Source organism: Nyctereutes procyonoides, unplaced genomic scaffold (assembly GCF_905146905.1).
Source record: "Nyctereutes procyonoides isolate TBG_1078 unplaced genomic scaffold, NYPRO_anot_genome, whole genome shotgun sequence".
Lineage (NCBI taxonomy): Eukaryota > Metazoa > Chordata > Mammalia > Carnivora > Canidae > Nyctereutes > Nyctereutes procyonoides.
Window position 1 is genome coordinate 90,041,265 of NW_026575125.1, and position 19,147 is coordinate 90,060,411.

The following is a 19,147-nucleotide window of genomic DNA, read 5'->3' on the forward strand; positions in this document are numbered from 1 at the left end:
TTTTTATCAATAATTGTTTATTTTTTAAGATTTTATTTATTTATTCACGAGGGACACACAGAGAGAGGCAGAGACACAGGCAGAGGGATAAGCAGGCTCCATGCAGGGAGTCCAATGTGGGACTCAACCCTGGGTCTCCAGGATCACGCCCCAGGCCGAAGGTGGCACTAAACCGCTGAGCCACCTGGGCTGCCCTCAATAATTCTTTAAATGTAAACTTACTAAGTGCTCCAATCAAAACACACACAGTAGCTGAATAGATTTTTAAAAACGAGGGGTGCCTGGGTGGCTCGGTCAGTTAAACCTCTGCCTTTGCCTCAGGTGATGATCCCAAGGTCCTGGGATCGAGCCCCATGTCTGCTTCTCCCTCTGCCTCAGACTCTCTCTCTGCTTGTGCTCTCTCTTGCTCTCTTGTACATACATACATATATTTTTTAAAAACCCAAGAACAAAAAACCAGACCCTTCTATATAATGCCTACAAGAGACTCACTTCAGACTGAAACTGAAGGGATGGAAAAAAAAGATATTCCATGCAAATGAAAACAAACAAAAAGCTGGGGTAACAATACTTACATCAGACAAAGCATGTAACAAGACACTAAGGATATTACATATGATAAAGGGACCAATCCAATAAGAGGATAGGACACTTGGGGGGCACCTGGGTGGCTCAGTGGTTGAGTGTCTGCCTTTGGCTCAGGTCATGACCCTGGGGTCCTGGGATAGAGTCCCGCATCAGGCTCCCCGCAGGGAGCCTGCTTCACCCTCTGCCTGTGTCTCTGTCTCTCTGTGTCTCTCATGAATAAATAAATAAAATCTTAAAAAACAAAACAAAACAATATTACACTTGGAAGTATCTATGCACCCAACATAGGAGCACCTTAATACATAAACCAAGTATTAACAGACATAAAGGAAGAAATTGACAGTAATACAATAATACTAGGGGGGATGCCTGAGTGGCTCAGTGGTTGAGCATCTGCCTTCGGCTCAGGGTGTGATCCTGGGGTTCCGGGATCGAGTCCCACATTAGACTCCTTGTGGGGAGCCTGCTTCTCTCTCTGCCTATGTCTCTGCCTCTCTCTCTCTGCGTTTCTCATGAATAAATAAGTAAAATCTTCAAAAAAATAATAGTAGGAGGCTCCCTGTATGGAGTCTCACTTACATGGGTGGATAGATCATTCAGACAGAAAATCAGTAAGGAAGCAGTGGTCTTGAGCAATACATTAGACCAGATGGACTTAACAGTTATATACAGAACATTCTACCCAAAAGCAGCAGAATACACATTCTTTTCAAGTGCATATGGAATATGCTCCAGGATTGATCCCATGTTAGGCCACAAAACAAGTCTTGATAAATTTAAGAAGACTGAAATCATGTCAAGCACCTTTCTAGACCACAACAGTAGGAAACTAGAAATCAATTATAAGAACTGGAAAAACGCAAACATGTAAAGGAAAAACAACATGGAATTAAACAACCAATGGGTCAGGGTGCCTGGATGGCACAGTTGGTTAATGGTCTGACCCCTGGTTTCAACTCAGATCATGATCTCAGGGTCGTGAGATGGAGCCCCACATCACGCTCTGTGCTCAGTGTGGATTTTGCTTGAGGTTCTCTCTCCCTCTCCCTCTCCCCCTCTCACTTGTATACTCTCTCTCTCAAATAAATAAATCTTTAAAAATAAATAAACAAACAATGGGTCAATGAAGAAATCAAAGAAGAAATTTAAAAATACCTTGAGACAAATGAAAATGGAAACACAATACAAAATCTATGAAATGCAGCAAAAGAAGTTCTAAGAGGGAAGTTTTATACAGACTTAACTCAAGAACCAAGAAAAAAATCTCCAATAAACAATCTAATCTTATATCTAAAGGAACTAGAAAAAGAACAAAGCCCTAGGTTAGTAGAAAGAAGAAAATAGTAAAGATCAGAGTGAAAAATAAATGAAAAAGAGACTAAAAAGACAATAGATCAATGAAACTAAGAGTTGGTTCTTTGAAAAAATAAAATTGATAAAACCTTTAGCCAGATTCATCAAGAAAAGGAGTGCCCATATAAGTAAAATCAGAAATGAAAGAGGATAAGTTACAACCAATACTATAGAAATAGAAAAAATTCTTAAGAGTCTACTAAGAACAACGTGACAACTGGAACATTCCAGAAGAAATAAAATTCCTAGAAACAACAATCATCCAAGTCAGGAAGATTACAATACAGACTGATTACTACTAATGAAATTGAATCAGCTGAGTGAAGTAAGTCAATCGGAGAAGGACAAACAGTGTATGTTCTCATTCATTTGGGGAATATGAATAATAGTGAAAGGGAATATAAGGGAAGGGAGAAGAAATGTGTGGGAAATATCAGAAAGGGACACAGAACATAAAGACTCCTAACTCTGGGAAACGAACTAGGGGTGGTGGAAGGGGAGGAGGGCGGGGGGTGGGGGTGAATGGGTGACGGGCACTGAGGGGGACACTTGACGGGATGAGCACTGGGTGTTATTCTGTATGTTGGTAAATTGAACACCAATAAAAATTAATTTATTAAAAAAAAAGAAATTGAATCAGTAATCAAAAAACTCCCAACAAAAGAAACTCCAGGACTAGATGGCTTTACAGGTAGATTCTACCAAATATTTAATGAGTTAAGACCTATACTTCTTTTTTTTTAATTTTTATTTATTTATGATAGTCACAGAGAGAGAGAGAGAGGCAGAGACACAGGCAGAGGGAGAAGCAGGCTCCATGCACCGGGAGCCCGACGTGGGATTCGATCCCCGGTCTCCAGGATCGCGCCCTGGGCCAAAGGCAGGCGCCCAACCGCTGCGCCACCCAGGGATCCCAAGACCTGTACTTCTTAAACAATTCCAAAAAATTGAAGAAAGACGGGACGCCTGGGTGGCTCAGCGGTTGGGCGTCTGCCTTCAGCTCAGGGTGTGATCCTGGAGCCCTGGGATAGAGTCCTGCGTTGGGCTCCCTGCATGGAGCCTGCTTCTCCCTCTTTCTGTGTCTCTCATAAATAAATAAATAAAATCTTAAAAAAAAATTGAAGAACGGGCCTGAGATTTAGAGAGAACAGCTGGAATGCTACAGTGAGAAGAGTTCGCGCTTCTATCAAGGTAGGAAGACGGGGGGGGGGGGATAAAGAAACAAAAGGCATCCAACGGGAAGGGGCCCCCGCGAGAAGTGCCCCCAGGACAGGAAAGCACCATCCCGGAGAAGCAGGGGCTTCACCAATCTGGCGCTTGCAGGGAGTTAGAGCAGGACCCCAAGAGGGGCGGGGATGCCCTCAGGCTCCCTGGGACACTAACAGACACCTGCGCCCCGGGCTCCCTAAAGGGCTGCAGCGTGCACGGCTGGACCAGGGAGCAGCTCGGAGAGCTCGGAGGGGCTCCGGCGGCGGCTCCGCGGAGAGGGGGCTGCCCGGCCGGGAGCGCAAATCCAACAAATCCAACAGCGCAGGCCCGGGAGCACAGGGCGCCGGGGACACAGCCCAGGATCCGGCCTCCCCCCGGGACAGGCAGAGGCCAGGAGGGTCCAGGACAGCAAGGACGCTCCTACCCCAAGCTGAGCAGATCAGCGGCCCCGCCCCCGGAGCATCCAGGCCCCTGCAGACCATAGTTACTGCGGGAGCTGAATCCAGGGCTCCAGAGCTGGCCCCGCCACTGCGGTTGTTCCTCCTGGGGCCTCACGGGGTAAACAACCCCCACTGAGCCCTGCACCAGGGAGGGGGCAGAGCAGCTCCCCCAAGTGCTAACACCTGAAAATCAGCACAACAGGTCCCTCCCCCAGAAGACCAGCTAGACGGACAAGTTCCAGGGGAAGTCAAGGGACTTAAAGTCTACAGAATCAGAAGATACTCCCCCGTGTTTTTTTTGTTTTTTGTGTTTTTTTATTTTTTATTTTTTTTTGATAAATTAATTTTTATTGGTGTTCAATTTACCAACATACAGAATAACACCCAGTGCTCATCCCGTCAAGTGTCCCCCTCAGTGCCCGTCACCCATTCACCCCCACCCCCCGCCCTCCTCCCCTTCCACCACCCCTAGTTCGTTTCCCAGAGTTAGGAGTCTTTTTTTTTTTTAATAAATTAATTTTTATTGGTGTTCAATTTACCAACATACAGAATAACACCCAGTGCTCATCCCGTCAAGTGTCCCCCTCAGTGCCCATCACCCATTCACCCCCACCCCCCGCCCTCCTCCCCCTCCACCACCCCTAGTTCGTTTCCCAGAGTTAGGAGTCTTTATGTTCTGTGTCCCTTTCTGATATTTCCCACACATTTCTTCTCCATTCCCTTATATTCCCTTTCACTATTATTCATATTCCCCAAATGAATGAGAACATACACTGTTTGTCTTTCTCCGATTGACTTACTTCACTCAACATAATACCCTCCAGTTCCATCCACGTCGAAGCAAATGGTGGGTATTTGTCGTTTCTAATGGCTGAGTAATATTCCATTGTATACATAAACCACATCTTCTTTATCCATTCATCTTTCGATGGACACCGAGGCTCCTTCCACAGTTTGGCTATTGTGGACATTGCTGCTAGAAACATTGGGGTGCAGGTGTCACGGCGTTTCATTGCATCTGAATCTTTGGGGTAAATCCCTAACAGTGCAATTGCTGGGTCATAGGGCAGGTCTATTTTTAACTCTTTGAGGAACCTCCACACAGTTTTCCAGAGTGGCTGCACCAGTTCACATTCCCACCAACAGTGTAAGAGTGTTCCCTTTTGGGATCCCTGGGTGGCGCAGCGGTTTAGCGCCTGCCTTTGGCCCAGGGCGCGATCCTGGAGACCCGGGATCGAATCCCACGTCGGGCTCCCAGTGCATGGAGCCTGCTTCTCCCTCTGCCTGTGTCTCTGCCTCTCTCTCTCTCTCTCTGTGACTATCATAAGTAAATAAAAAAAAAAAAGAGTGTTCCCTTTTCTCCGCATCCTCTCCAACATTTGTTGTTTCCTGCCTTGGTAATTTTCCCCATTCTCACTGGTGTGAGGTGGTATCTCATTGTGGTTTTGATTTGTATTTCCCTGATTTTTTTTTTTTTTGCTTTTTGATTTCTCTTTGCTTCCCCCACCTTTTTTTCCCTCTCTTTCTCTTTCTTTTTTTCTTCCTTTTTTCTTTTTTCTTTTTCTCTTTTCTTTCCTTCTTTCTCTCCTCTCTTTTTCTCCTTTTCCCAATACAACTTGTTTTTGGCCACTCTACACTGAGCAAAATGACTAGAAGGAAAACCTCACCTCAAAAGAAAGAATCGAAACAGTCCTCTCTCCCACAGAGTTACAAAATCTGGATTACAATTCAATGTCAGAGAGCCAATTCAGAAGCACTATTATACAGCTACTGGTGGCTCTAGAAAAAAGCATAAAGGACTCAAGAGACTTCATGACTGCAGAATTTAGATCTAATCAGGCAGAAATTAAAAAGCAATTGAATGAGATGCAATCCAAACTAGAAGTCCTAACGATGAGGGTTAACGAGGTGGAAGAACGAGTGAGTGGCATAGGAGACAAGTTAATGGCAAAGAGGGAAACTGAGGAAAAAAGAGACAAACAATTAAAAGACCATGAGGACAGATTAAGGGAAATAAATGACAGCCTGAGGAAGAAAAACCTACGTTTAATTGGGGTTCCCGAGGGCGCCGAAAGGGACAGAGGGCCAGAATATGTATTTGAACAAATCCTAGCTGAAAACTTTCCCAATCTGGGAAGGGAAACAGGCATTCAGATCCAGGAAATAGAGATCCTCCCCTAAAATCAATAAAAACCGTTCAACACCTCGACATTTAATAGTTAAGCTTGCAAATTCCAAAGATAAAGAGAAGATCCTTAAAGCAGCAAGAGACAATAAATCCCTGACTTTTATGGGGAGGAGTATTAGGGTAACATCAGACCTCTCCACAGAGACCTGGCAGGCCAGAAAGGGCTGGCAGGATATATTCAGGGTCCTAAATGAGAAGAACATGCAACCAAGAATACTCTATCCAGCAAGGCTCTCATTCAGAATGGAAGGAGAGATAAAGAGCTTCCAAGACAGGCAGGAACTGAAAGAATATATGACCTCCAAATCAGCTCTGCAAGAAATTTTAAGGGGGACTCTTAAAATTCCCCTTTAAGAAGAAGTTCAGTGGAACAATCCACAAAAACAAGGACTAAATAGATATCATGATGACACTAAACTCATATCTTTCAATAGTAACTCTGAACGTGAATGGGCTTAATGACCCCATCAAAAGGCGCAGGGTTTCAGATGTATAAAAAAGCAGGACCCATCTATTTGCTGTCTACAAGAGACTCATTTTAGACAGAAGGACACCTACAGCCTGAAAATAAAAGGTTGGAGAACCATTTACCATTCAAATGGTCCTGAAAAGAAAGCAGGGGTAGCCATCCTTATATCAGATAAACTAAAATTTATCCCAAAGACTGTAGTGAGAGATGAAGAGGGACACTATATCATACTTAAAGGATCTATCCAACAAGAGGACTTAACAATCCTCAATATATATGCCCCGAATGTGGGAGCTGCCAAATATATCAATCAATTAATAACCAAAGTTAAGACATACTTAGGTAGGGGATCCCTGGGTGGCGCAGCGGTTTAGCGCCTGCCTTTGGCCCAGGGTGCGATCCTGGAGACCCAGGATCGAGTCCCACGTCGGGCTCCTGGTGCATGGAGCCTGCTTCTCCCTCTGCCTATGTCTCTGCCTCTCTCTCTCTCTGTGTGTGTGTGTGTGTGACTATCATAAATAAATAAAAATTAAAAAAATTTTAAAAAAAGACATACTTAGATAATAATACACTTATACTTGGTGACTTCAATCTAGCGCTTTCTACACTCGATAGGTCTTCTAAACACAACATCTCCAAAGAAACGAGAGCTTTAAATGATACACTGGACCAGATAGATTTCACAGATATCTACAGAACTTTACATCCAAACTCAACTGAATACACATTCATCCCAAGTGCACATGGAACTTTCTCCAGAATAGACCACATACTGGGTCATAAATCAGGTCTGAACCGATACCAAAAGATTGGGATCGTCCCCTGCATATTCTCAGACCATAATGCCCTGAAATTAGAACTAAATCACAACAAGAAGTTTGGAAGGACTTCAAACATGTGGAGGTTAAGGACCATCCTGCTAAAAGATGAAAGGGTCAACCAGGAAATTAAGGAAGAATTAAAAATATTCATGGAAACTAATGAGAATGAAGATACAACCGTTCAAAATCTTTGGGATGCAGCAAAAGCAGTCCTGAGGGGGAAATACATTGCAATACAAGCATCCATTCAAAAACTGGAAAGAACTCAAATACAAAAGCTAACCTTACACCTAAAGGAGCTAGAGAAAAAATAGCAAATAGATCCTACACCCAGCAGAAGAAGAGATTAATAAAGATTTGAGCAGAACTCAATGAAATCGAGACCAGAAGAACTGTGGAACAGATCAACAGAACCAGGAGTTGGTTCTTTGAAAGAATTAATAAGATCGATAAACCATTAGCCAACCTTATTAAAAAGAAGAGAGAGAGGGATCCCTGGGTGGCGCAGCGGTTTGGCGCCTACCTTTGGCCCAGGGCGCGATCCTGGAGACCTGGGATCGAATCCCACATCGGGCTCCCGGTGCATGGAGCCTGCTTCTCCCCCTGCCTGTGTCTCTGCCTCTCTCTCTCTCTGTGACTATCATAAGTAAAGAAAAATTAAAAAAAAAAAAAGAAGAGAGAGAAGACTCAAATTAACAAAATCATGAATGAGAAAGGAGAGATCACTACCAACACCAAGGAAATACAAACGATTTTTTTTTTATGATAGTCACACAGAGAGAGAGAGAGGCAGAGACACAGGCAGAGGGAGAAGCAGGCTCCATGCACCGGGAGCCCGACGTGGGATTCGATCCCGGGTCTCCAGGATCGCGTCCTGGGCTAAAGGCAGGCGCCAAACCGCTGCGCCACCCAGGGATCCCCAATACAAACGATTTTAAAAACATATTATGAACAGCTATACGCCAATAAATTAGGCAATCTAGAAGAAATGGGCGCATTTCTGGAAAGCCACAAACTACCAAAACTGGAACAGGAAGAACTAGAAAACCTGAACAGGCCAATAACCAGGGAGCAAATTGAAGCAGTCATCAAAAACCTCCCAAGACATAAAAGTCCAGGGCCAGATGGCTTCCCAGGGGAATTCTATCAAACGTTTAAAGAAGAAACCATACCTATTCTACTGAAACTGTTCGGAAAGATAGAAAGAGATGGAGTACTTCCAAATTCGTTCTATGAGGCCAGCATCACCTTAATGCCAAAACAAGACAAAGACCCACCAAAAAGAATTATAGACCAGTATCCCTGATGAAAATGGATGCAAAAATTCTCAACAAGATACTAGCCAATAGGATCCAACAGAACATTAAGAAAATTATTCACCAAGACCAAGTAGGATTTATTCCCGGGACACAAGGCTGGTTCAACATTCGTAAAACAATCAATGTGATTCATCATATCAACAAGAGAAAAACCAAGACCATATGATCCTCTCATTAGATGCAGAGAAAGCATTTGACAAAATACAGCATCCATTCCTGATCAAAACTCTTCAGAGTGTAGGGATAGAGGGAACATTCCTCAACATCTTAAAAGCCATCTATGAAAAGCCCACAGCAAATATCATTCTCAATGGGGAAGCACTGGGAGCCTTTCCCCTAAGATCAGGAACAAGACAGGGATGTCCACTCTCACCACTGCTATTCAACATAGTACTGGAAGTCCTAGCCTCAGCAATCAGACAACAAAAAGACATTAAAGGCATTCAAATTGGCAAAGAAGAAGTCAAACTCTCCCTCTTCGCCGATGACATGATACTCTACATAGAAAACCCAAAAGCCTCCACCCCAAGATTGCTAGAACTCAGACAGCAATTTGGTAGCGTGGCAGGATACAAAATCAATGCCCAGAAGTCAGTAGCATTTCTATACACTAACAATGATACTGAAGAAAGAGAAATTAAGGAGTCAATCCCATTTACAATTGTACCCAAAAGCATAAGATACCTAGGAATAAACCTAACCAAAGAGGTAAAGGATCTATACCCTAAAAACTATAGAACACTTCTGAAAGAAATTGAGGAAGACACAAAGAGATGGAAAAATATTCCATGCTCATGGATTGGCAGAATTAATATTGTGAAAATGTCAATGTGACCCAGGGCAATTTACACGTTTAATGCAATCCCTATCAAAATACCATGGACTTTCTTCAGAGAGTTAGAACAAATTATTTTAAGATTTGTGTGGAATCAGAAAAGACCCCAAATATCCAGGGGAATATTAAAAAAGAAAACCATAGCTGGGGGCATCACAATGCCAGATTTCAGGTTGTACTACAAAGCTGTGGTCATCAAGACAGTGTGGTACTGGCACAAAAACAGACACATAGATAAATGGAACAGAATCCAGAAGTGGACCCTCAACTTTATGGTCAACTAATATTCGATAAAGGAGGAAAGACGATCCACTGCAAGAAAGACAGTCTCTTCAATAAATGGTGCTGGGAAAATTGGACATCCACATGCAGAAGAATGAAACTAGACCACTCTCTTGCACCATACACAAAGATAAACTCAAAATGGATGAAAGATCTAAATGTGAGACAAGATTCCATCAAAATCCTAGAGGAGAGCACAGGCAACAACCTTTTTGAACTCGGCCACAGTAACTTCTTGCAAGATACATCCACGAAGGCAAAAGAAACAAAAGCAAAAATGAACTATTTGGGACTTCATCAAGATAAGAAGCTTTTGCACAGCAAAGGACACAGTCCACAAAACTAAAAGACAACCTACAGAATGGGAGAATATATTTGCAAATGATGTATCAGATAAAGGGCTAGTTTCCAAGATCTATAAAGAACTTATTAAACTCAACACCAAAGAAACAATCCAATCATGAAATGGGCAAAAGACATGAACAGAAATCTCACAGAGGAAGACAAAGACATGGCCAACACACACATGAGAAAATGGTCTGCATCACTTGTCATCAGGGAAATACAAATCAAAACCACAATGAGGTACCACCTCACACCAGTGAGAATGGCGAAAATTAACAAGGCAGGAAACCACAAATGTTGGAGAGGATGCGGAGAAAAGGGAACACTCTTACACTGCTGGTGGGAATGTGAAATAGTGCAGCCACTTTGGAAAACTGTGTGGAGGTTCCTCAAAGAGTTAAAAATGGACCTGCCCTACGACCCAGCAATTGCACTGCTGGGGATTTACCCCAAAGATACAGATGCAATGAAACGCCGGGACACCTGCACCCCGATGTTTCTAGCAGCAATGTCCACAATAGCCAAACTGTGGAAGGAGCCTCGGTGTCCATCAAAAGATGAATGGATAAAGAAGATGTGGTTTATGTGTACAATGGAATATTACTCAACCATTAGAAATGACAAATACCCACGATTTGCTTCAACATGGATGGAACTGGAGGGTATTATCCTGAGTGAAATGAGTCAATTGGAGAAGGACAAACATTATATGTTCTCATTCATTTGGGGAATATAAATAATAGTGAAAGGGAATAGAAGGGAAGGCAGAAGAAATGGGTAGGAAATTTCAGAAAGGGAGACAGAACATAAAGACTCCTAACTCTGGGAAACGAACTAGGGGTGGTGGAAGGGGAGGAGGGCGGGGGGTGGGAGTGAATTGGTGATGGGCACTGAGGGGGGCACTTGACAGGGTGAGCACTGGGTGTTATTCTGTATGTTGGCAAACTGAACATCAATAAAAAATAAATTTATTATTAAAAAAAATTGAAGAAAACACTCACTCTCTGAGGACAGCATTATCCTGATACCAAAACCAGACACCACAAATAAAAAAAATTACAAGCCAATATCCCTGATATATGTAGATGCAAAAATCTGCAACAAAAAATATTAGCAAACCAAATTTTATACATTGAAAAGATCATATACCATACTCAAGTAGAAATTATTTCAGAAATGCAAGGATAATTCAATATCCACAAAGCAATCAACATTAACACATTTAAAGGAATTTATTATTTTTATTTTTTAAAGATTTTATTTAATCATGAGAGGGAGAGAGGGAAAGAGAGAATGAGACACAGAGAAAGGCAGAGACACAGGCAGAGGGAGAAGCAGGCTCCATGCAGGGAACCCAACGCGGGACTCGATCCTGGGTCTCCAGGATCAGGCCCTTGGCTGAAGGCGGCGCTAAACCGCTGGGCCACCGGGCTGCCCTTAAAGGAATTTATTAAAGGAATTTAAACATTTTTTGTGTGGTGTGTTAATATACCACATTAACAAAATAAAGGAATAAAAATTCTATGATAATCTCAGTAGATGCAGAAACAGCATTTGATAAAATTCAACATTCAAGTAAGATACAAAGTGAATATAGAGAAAACATACCTCAACTTAAGAAAGGCCAGATACGACAAACCCATAGCTAACCTCACACTCAACAGTAAAAAGCTGAAAGCTTCATTCCAAAATCAGGAACAAGACTAGGATGACCACTCTCGCCACTTTTATTCAACATAATACTGAAGGCCTAGCCACAAGACAAGAAACATAAAAGGTATCCAAATTGGTAAAGAAGAAGTAAAACTGTCACTATTTGCAAATAATATATATAGAAACCCTAGAGACTCTATCTACCATCCATGTTGTTTGTCAATCATACATCAAAAAAAATCCCTTTGTAAGGCTAACATGTGATATGCAATCTATTATGTTGAGAAAAAATAATTCAAAATAATATAAATGTATTTGTCTTAATACTGCACCCTTCTATGAATAGGAAATTAGCATCCCATGAACTATAATTTAAAAAGAAAAATATGTTAAAATCCATTAGCAACATTTTTATTTTATTTATTTATTTATTTTGCAACATTTTTTAAAAAAAGATTTTATTTATTTGTTCATGAGACTGAGAGAGAGAGATGCACAGACAGAGACATAGGGGAGAAGTAGGCTCCATGCAGGGAGCCCGATGCAGGACTCGATCCCAGGACCGCAGGATCATGCCCTGAGCTGAAGGCAGATGCTCAACTGCTGAGCCACCCAGGCATCCCTAACAACATGTTTTCATCATTAGGTATGTTCAATGTTTAAAAATTTTAAGGGGTAGAATATCATAAATCGCAAAAAGGAGAAAAAAAACATGAGCTATACTTAAAAAGTTCTCACTTAACAAAAATTTTGACAATTGTCTCTGAATTTAAGCAAATGTTACATTTTTAAAGTGCATTTTTTAATCACTTACTCTGGTTCTGGATTCTTTGGAGAAAGTCCCCATACTTCAGGAGCTCCCAATTCTCCAATCCTTTCTCTCTCACTTAATCTCCTAGAAGATACAGGCATATAAATTAGAACTCCATAACTAAATTGTCTCCTAAATATATAATCAATTCAAAGGAGTCTAGTTAAGTCCTGTTTTCCCTTTATATTTTAAAACTTAAATTAATAAATTAAGTATACTCATTATAATCTGATGTTCTTTGATAGTACTATCAAATAGTACAGACTATAGGCAGCCTGAGAGGCCGGGCAAGAAATCCAGAGGCTCGTCAAAGTGCATCTCTTCTGCCTTACGCATAACATAGTTCCTAATTGCTCATTTTGTCTTCTGAAATATGTGGCACAAACAGTTTTATATTTGGAAATAACTTCTTTGTTTACACACAATTATGAGAATAAAGAGCAGCCTCTACTTTTGGTTTAGTCAACCCATTTTCAGAAACTCAGGAATTAATAAAATAAAAATGAACCATTAGAAATAGAAAATATAGAGAGCTCTGAAAATAAAGAAAAGTTTTATTTGACAAAAATTGTTCTCAATGAGATACGGAGTTCGTTTTCTCTTTAGTTCCTTTTTGGAAAAGGACTATATCCTCTATATACTCTTGAAGGATGTGAAAATTTTTCTTATGTTTGTGACATTTTTAAAAATTTTGCTCATAAAATACAAAAAACAAAGGCTCAAATCCTTAAAGTTTACCTGCTTGTGATTTCATTTGTTAAAACAAACTCTTACAAAATAAATTGGTATGATTGTTTGAATATACTATTTTTTACTTCTTTATTCAGGAGAAAAGGTATTATAATCATGCAGAGTTAGACTCAGGTTTCCCCCTTAAAGAAAAGCCTAAAAGGGTCATACTTATAACTCAATTTGGAATATATATACAGGTGGAAGTATGACAGGCTATAAGAACAGTCAAGTTCTCATTCCTGCTACCCCCAGCTCTATCTGTACTCTTAAGATAAACTACTCATCTTCTGAATGTACAAATGCGAATTTCATCCAAAAAGTTCCAACATCTTTTGGTGAGGATTGTCCAATAGGAAACTGGTTGCTTTTTGAGTAACATATGAAAAATTTAATTTGGAGAGGTAGGTCTCCAACCTAACTCAGTTCTGTTTTTCTTGTTTCTGCATCCATTCAGGAAGCCCTAACAGCTTACACTCAAGGACTATTTATTATATTCCAGGAACTAAATCATTACAACTCTAAAAGCCTTGGCACTAATTTTATCCCTTTTTAAATGGTTAAGAAATAAAGCTCGGGAGAAGTTAAGAAACTTGCTCAAGGTCACACAACTAACAGGCAGCAAAGCAAGGCTTCAAATTCAGGCAGTCTGATTCTGGAGCCTGTCCTCTTCATTGCTCGCTATGCTTTATTATTTCCCATTCCTGAAAGAAAAAGATTTATGAAGACATCTCTGAGCTGTTGGAATCTTATCGCACCTCTCAAAGCCTCTGATATTCTTAAATTTCATTTTTAACATAGAGAACACAAAAGCACTTATACAGTCCCTGAGAGGACACTCAATAAGCTGTAGATATTATGACTTACACAGCAATAATTATAATCCATTTCCTTTCAATCCTTCTTAAACTATCCACTTTTCCACTCCAAAACTCATGAGAGGACACCTGATCTCACGCTGACCTCATTTTTCATGGTCAAGCTGAGACCATTTAACAAGACCTTTTTCAATGTAGCTTAATCAACAGTTTAGCAGATCACTTTTGCTCCACTGAACCATCTTGTCTCAGAGGTTTTTCTCCCCTCTAATTTAAACTTTTTTTTTATAACCAATTTAAACTTTTAATCTCAAGCCTTCCAAACTTGGTAGGAAACATTTCCACTTACAAAACCTGTTACCTCAAGCCTGTCTGATCATCCAACAAGCAACGGTTGTTCGCCTACAAAGTGCTAGGCTCTGCTAATTTTGTGATCAATTAAAATACGTCTCTTCTTTTCCAGGAGCTCAGTCTCTAGTGTGAAATAAAAACATGCTTACAAAAAATAATGACACAACCAAGCAAGTACTATAATTCTCATAGGTGTGAGGTTCAGAAGAGAACCCCTACAAGCCAGAAGGCAGAAGAAAGCAGAGAGACACCAGGGTGCTCCCTATGAAGCCACTCGAGGAGGAGGAGGGGGGGAGGAAGAGGAGGAGGAGGGGGGGGGAGGAGGAAGAGGAGGAGGGGGGGGGAGGAGGAAGAGGAGGAGGGAAAACCCAAGGGATGAGAGGGGTGGAAAAAGGCATTGTGTGTGGAGGGATGGAAATGGGTCGAAAAAGGCACTGTGGGGGGGTGGTGGGACTGAAGGAGGAGAAAAGGAGGAACAAGAGGTTGTGGGGTGGAGACTGAAGGGGTAGAAAAGACTGGGAAAAGGTTGGGGAGGGGGAGTGGAACCTAAGGGATAGAAAAGGGTAGGAAAAGGCATTGGGAGAGGGACTGAAGGGATAGAAAAGGCGGAAAAGGTATTGAGGGAGACTGAAGGGATGGAATGCGATGTAAAAAGGCAAGTGGGGACTGAAGGCATAGAAAAGGGTGGAAAAAGGCATTGAGGGGAACTGAAGGGATAGAAAAGGGGGGAAAAAGGATTGGGGGAGGCTGAAAGGAGAGAAAAGAGGGAAAAAGGTGTGTGAGGGGAAGGAAGGGAGAGAAAAGGGTGGGAAGAGACTGGGGGGGGGATATGACCAAAGGCATAGAAAGGTGTTGCAAAAGGCACTGGGGGGGACTGAAGGATAGAAAACGGGAAAAAAGTGTTGGGGGGCTGAAGGGATTGAAAAGAGTAGAAAAAGGGATTGGGGGGACTGAGGGGATAGAAAAAAGAGAAAGGTGTTGTAGAAGGGACTTAGGGATAAAAAAGAGTGGGAAGAGGTTGGGGGGTAGAGTGGGACTACAGGCATAGAAAAGGGTGGAAAAAGGCATTAGGGGGACTGAAGGGATAGAAAAGGGTGGGAAGAGACTGATGGGAGAGTGGGACCAATGGCACAGAAGAGGGTGGAAAGAGACATTGAGGGGGACTGAAGGGATAGAAAGGGGGGAAAAAGGTGTTGGGGGAAGACTGAAGCGACAGAGAAGGGTAGGAAGAGGTTAAGAGGGAGTGTGACCAAAAGGATAGAAAACATGCATTTTTGGAATGCATTGGAAAATGGAAAAAAGCATGGGGGGGTAAAGGGTTAGAAAAGTGGGTAAAAGGGGGACTAAAGGGATAGGAAAGTGGGGGGGGAGAGGTTGGGGGGGAGAGACACTGAAGGCATAGAAAAGCATGGACAAAGACATTGGCGGGTGACAGAAGGGATAGCAAAGGGAAGAAAAGGTGTTGGGAGGTACTGAAGGGATAGCAAAGAGTGGGAAGATGTTGGGGGAGAGGAGGGACCCAGGCATAGAAAACGGTGGAAAAAGACATTGGAGGGGGACTGAAGGACAGAAAAGTGCAGAAAAAGGTGTTGTGGAGGGGTGGGATTACAGGGATAGCAATGAGTGGGAAGAAGTTAGTGGGGGAGAGGGACTGAGGGCATAGAAACGTGTGGAAAAAGACACTGGAAGTGGACTGAAGGGGATAGAAAAAGGTGAGAAAGGTTGAAGGGGGAGTGGGACCAAAGGGCTGAAAAAGGCATTGGGGGGGATTGAAGGAATAGAAAAGGAGGAAGACGTTTTGTGGTGGAGAATGAAGGGATTGAAAAGGGAGGAAAAGGTGCTGTGGAAAGTGACTGAAGAGATAGAAAAGGGAGAAAAAGAGGTTATGGGGGGGACTGAAGGGGTAGAAAAGGGTGGGAAGAGGTTGGAGGGCGAGTGTGACTGAACACATAGAAAAGTGTGGAAAAGGGAATTGGCGGGGGGGGGAGGAAGTGACGGGATAGAAAAGGGGGGAAAAGGTGTTGGGGGGGGAATTAAGGGATAGAAAAGGATGGGAAGAGGTTGCAGGGGGAGTGGGACCAAAGAGATAGAAAAGGTTTGAAATAGGCATGGGGGGAACTGAAGAGCTAGAAAAGGAGGGGGAAAGGGTGTTGTGGTTGGGGAATGAAGGGATAGAAAAGGGGGAAAAAGAGGTTATGGGGGGACTGGTAGTGGTAGAAAAGGGTGGGAACAGGTTGGGAAGGAGTGGATCCAAAGGGATAGAAATAGGTAGAAAAGGCATTGCGGGGGGGGGGAGGGCGGACTGAAGGGATAGAAAAAGGTGGGAAGAGGTTGGGGGAGAAGTGGGATCGAAGGCATAGATAAGGGTTGAAAAAGGCATTGAGGGGGACAGAAGGGATAGAAAAGGGTGGGAAAAGGCATGGGAGGGACTGAAGGCATAGAAAAGGGGGGAAAAGGTCTTGTGGGGGGGGTGGGTCCGAAGGGACAGAAAAGGGTGGGAAGAACTTGCGGGAGGCGGGGGAGTAGGACCAAAGGGATAGAAAAGGGCTGAAAACGGCGTTGACAGGGAAGGCGGGAGGGGTTGAAGGGATAGAAAGGGGGGGGGGCGTTGACAGGGAAAGGGGTGGGGCTGAAGGGATAGAAAGCCGCGCGAGGCAGAGAGTGAAAACCGAATAGTCTGAAGGGGGATGATCGGTGAGACAGACACGGAAGTCGGGTGGGCTCCTGCAAGAGAAGGCGTGCCCATCACACTCACTTCTGCCGCAGGCTCTCCTCCCTCTCCTTGTCCAGAAGGCTAGGCCACGGCTTGTCACTTCCGTAGGGACGCGAGTAGCCGCCATAATACGCAGTCGAGGAGGCAGAAAAGAAGGGGTTGCCCCGCGGCGCAGAGGGCCGCTCCCGGGAGCGGGATCGGGAGCGGGATCGGTAGGACTGGTTTCGGGACCCTTGGCTGAAGCCACCCAGCTGATGGCTGAGACCATTCCGGTCCCCAGAGCGAGAGCAGGAGTGCGAGCGAGAGCTCGAGCGCGAGCGGCGGCCCCGCGGGGAGCGGGCGGATCTGCTGGGCTTAGGGCTCCTTGACGAGCTGCGACGCTTCGACCCGGAGCCCGAGGCCTCCCTCTCTGGGCTGCGGGAACCCGACACTGGAGCCATCACAGGCACTGGGTCCCCTAAGCCGCTAGAGAAGCGGGCGCTCTCGCGAGCCTCGGGAGATCTCGGTTGGTTTAGGTCCCCAGACCCGCCGTGGCGCCGCCACCCTAACCTGGGGAAACCTTGGAGACAGTTCCGGGTACGTCGGCAAATCCCTTCCCCCGACCTAGGTAGTTCTACCCACGGGACTGATGGGTGTAGCGGTATAAAGAAGTCGTGGGGCAACCGGGTCCACTCATCCTTCCGGTCCTGAGTGAGGCTGCTCACCTCTAACCGGGACTGCGGAGCTTGTCCTTTCTGCAGGGTTCAATTGAAATACCTGAAGGGAAGGGCGATAGGCCACAGCGGCCGTGTGAATAACAAAAGTTAGTGTAACTCTCTCTATATATGTGTTTGTATGGCGCTGTGTGTAGGAGCACACCCACCCCCACACGCATTTTTTTTAAAGATTTTTATTTCAGAGAGCGCAGGCAGGAGCACAAGGGGGCGAGGGGAGAGGGAGAAGCAGACTCCGCGCTGACCAGGGAGCCCAAGGTGGGCTCCATCCCTGGACCCTGAGATCATGACCTGAGCTGGAGGCAGAGGCTTAAGCCACCCAGGCGCCCCCATAATTTTTTTCTCTCTAATCTCAAACAAAATAAGGAGCACCTATCAAAACTGGTGATGAGCTATGTACGATGTCTAAGCCCCATTTTGACCAGTTAACTTAGAGGGCACAAATTCTTTGTTGATGACTTGAGCCTGATACACCACAGTTAAGTCTGTGGCCCAGAGAAACTGCTTATTTATTCCCCAGAAATTCATCTCCGCTAATGTGCCCCTACTTGTCCAGCCCTGTAAACGAGTCCCATAAGGCAGCTCAGCAATACATGGCTAATATTTATTCTATTCATTTTATACTGTTTTTATCTTTTTTATTTAAAAGAGAGAAAGAGAGGGAGGGACGGTCAGAGGGAGAGGGAGAAACAGACTCCCAGTTGAGCAGGGGCTCCCCTCAGGACTCAATCCCACGCCCCAATCCCAGGATCCTGGGATCATGACCTGAGCTGGAGGCGGAGGCTTAACTGACTGAGCCACTCAGGAGCCCTATTTTCTACTGTTTTTAAATAAAATAACATATGAACATTAATTCTACGGACTTTAATTTTTTTAAAAACTTTATTTATTTATTCATGAGAGACACAGAGAGGAGAGAGAGAGGCAGAGGGAGAAGCAGGCTCCATGCCGGGAGCCCGACACTGGCCGTGGGACTCGAACCCAGGTCTCCAGGATCACACCCTGGGCTGAAGGTGGCGCTAAACCGCTGAGCCACCTGGGCTTCCCTGAACTTTAATTTTTGAGGGTACAATGAGTTTGCTGTGGAAATTCAGAATCCAGTCTACTAGTAGCCAGATGGCCTCTTGGGCTTTTCCTCCTAAAAAGCAACTTATGAGACCATGAACACTAATGTCATAGATTATTGGAAGTCTCCTCTTTTAGAATTTAAGGGAAAGATGCTAACATAATGTAAATGGAAAAAGTGGACCACACTATGGGGTATCTTCTAGGTAAAAACAGTCAATCATTGGATGAGGGCTATGGACTAAATTGAGTAGGAGAAATTATATGATTTGGGATGGGGATTTGGAGAAATTTCTAACAAGAAAGTTTTGGATGGGAAACCTACACCCAACTTTTGTGACACCAGGCTGTACACTTTCACGTCTACTGCCTATAAAAACCAACTTTGCAACAGCGCTTGGTCTACCTGCCCGATGGCTGGTAGGCATGCACTTTGATTCCAATA

The 19,147-nt window shown here is 43.7% G+C and overlaps 1 protein-coding gene across 1 annotated transcript in view; it reads right to left on the bottom strand.

The window, feature by feature from the left end:
* The window catches only part of NKAP (NFKB activating protein), a 34,170-nt gene extending 16,693 nt beyond the window's left edge, over positions 1-17,477 (bottom strand). The window contains exons 1-2 of the mRNA XM_055338096.1: positions 16,967-17,477; positions 12,317-12,397 (exon numbers count right to left, since the gene is read on the bottom strand). Coding sequence (XP_055194071.1) covers positions 12,317-12,397; positions 16,967-17,364 — 479 coding nt within the window. The 5' untranslated portion in view covers positions 17,365-17,477. The remainder of the gene's footprint in view (positions 1-12,316; positions 12,398-16,966) is intronic.
* Positions 17,478-19,147: the final 1,670 nt, after the last annotated feature.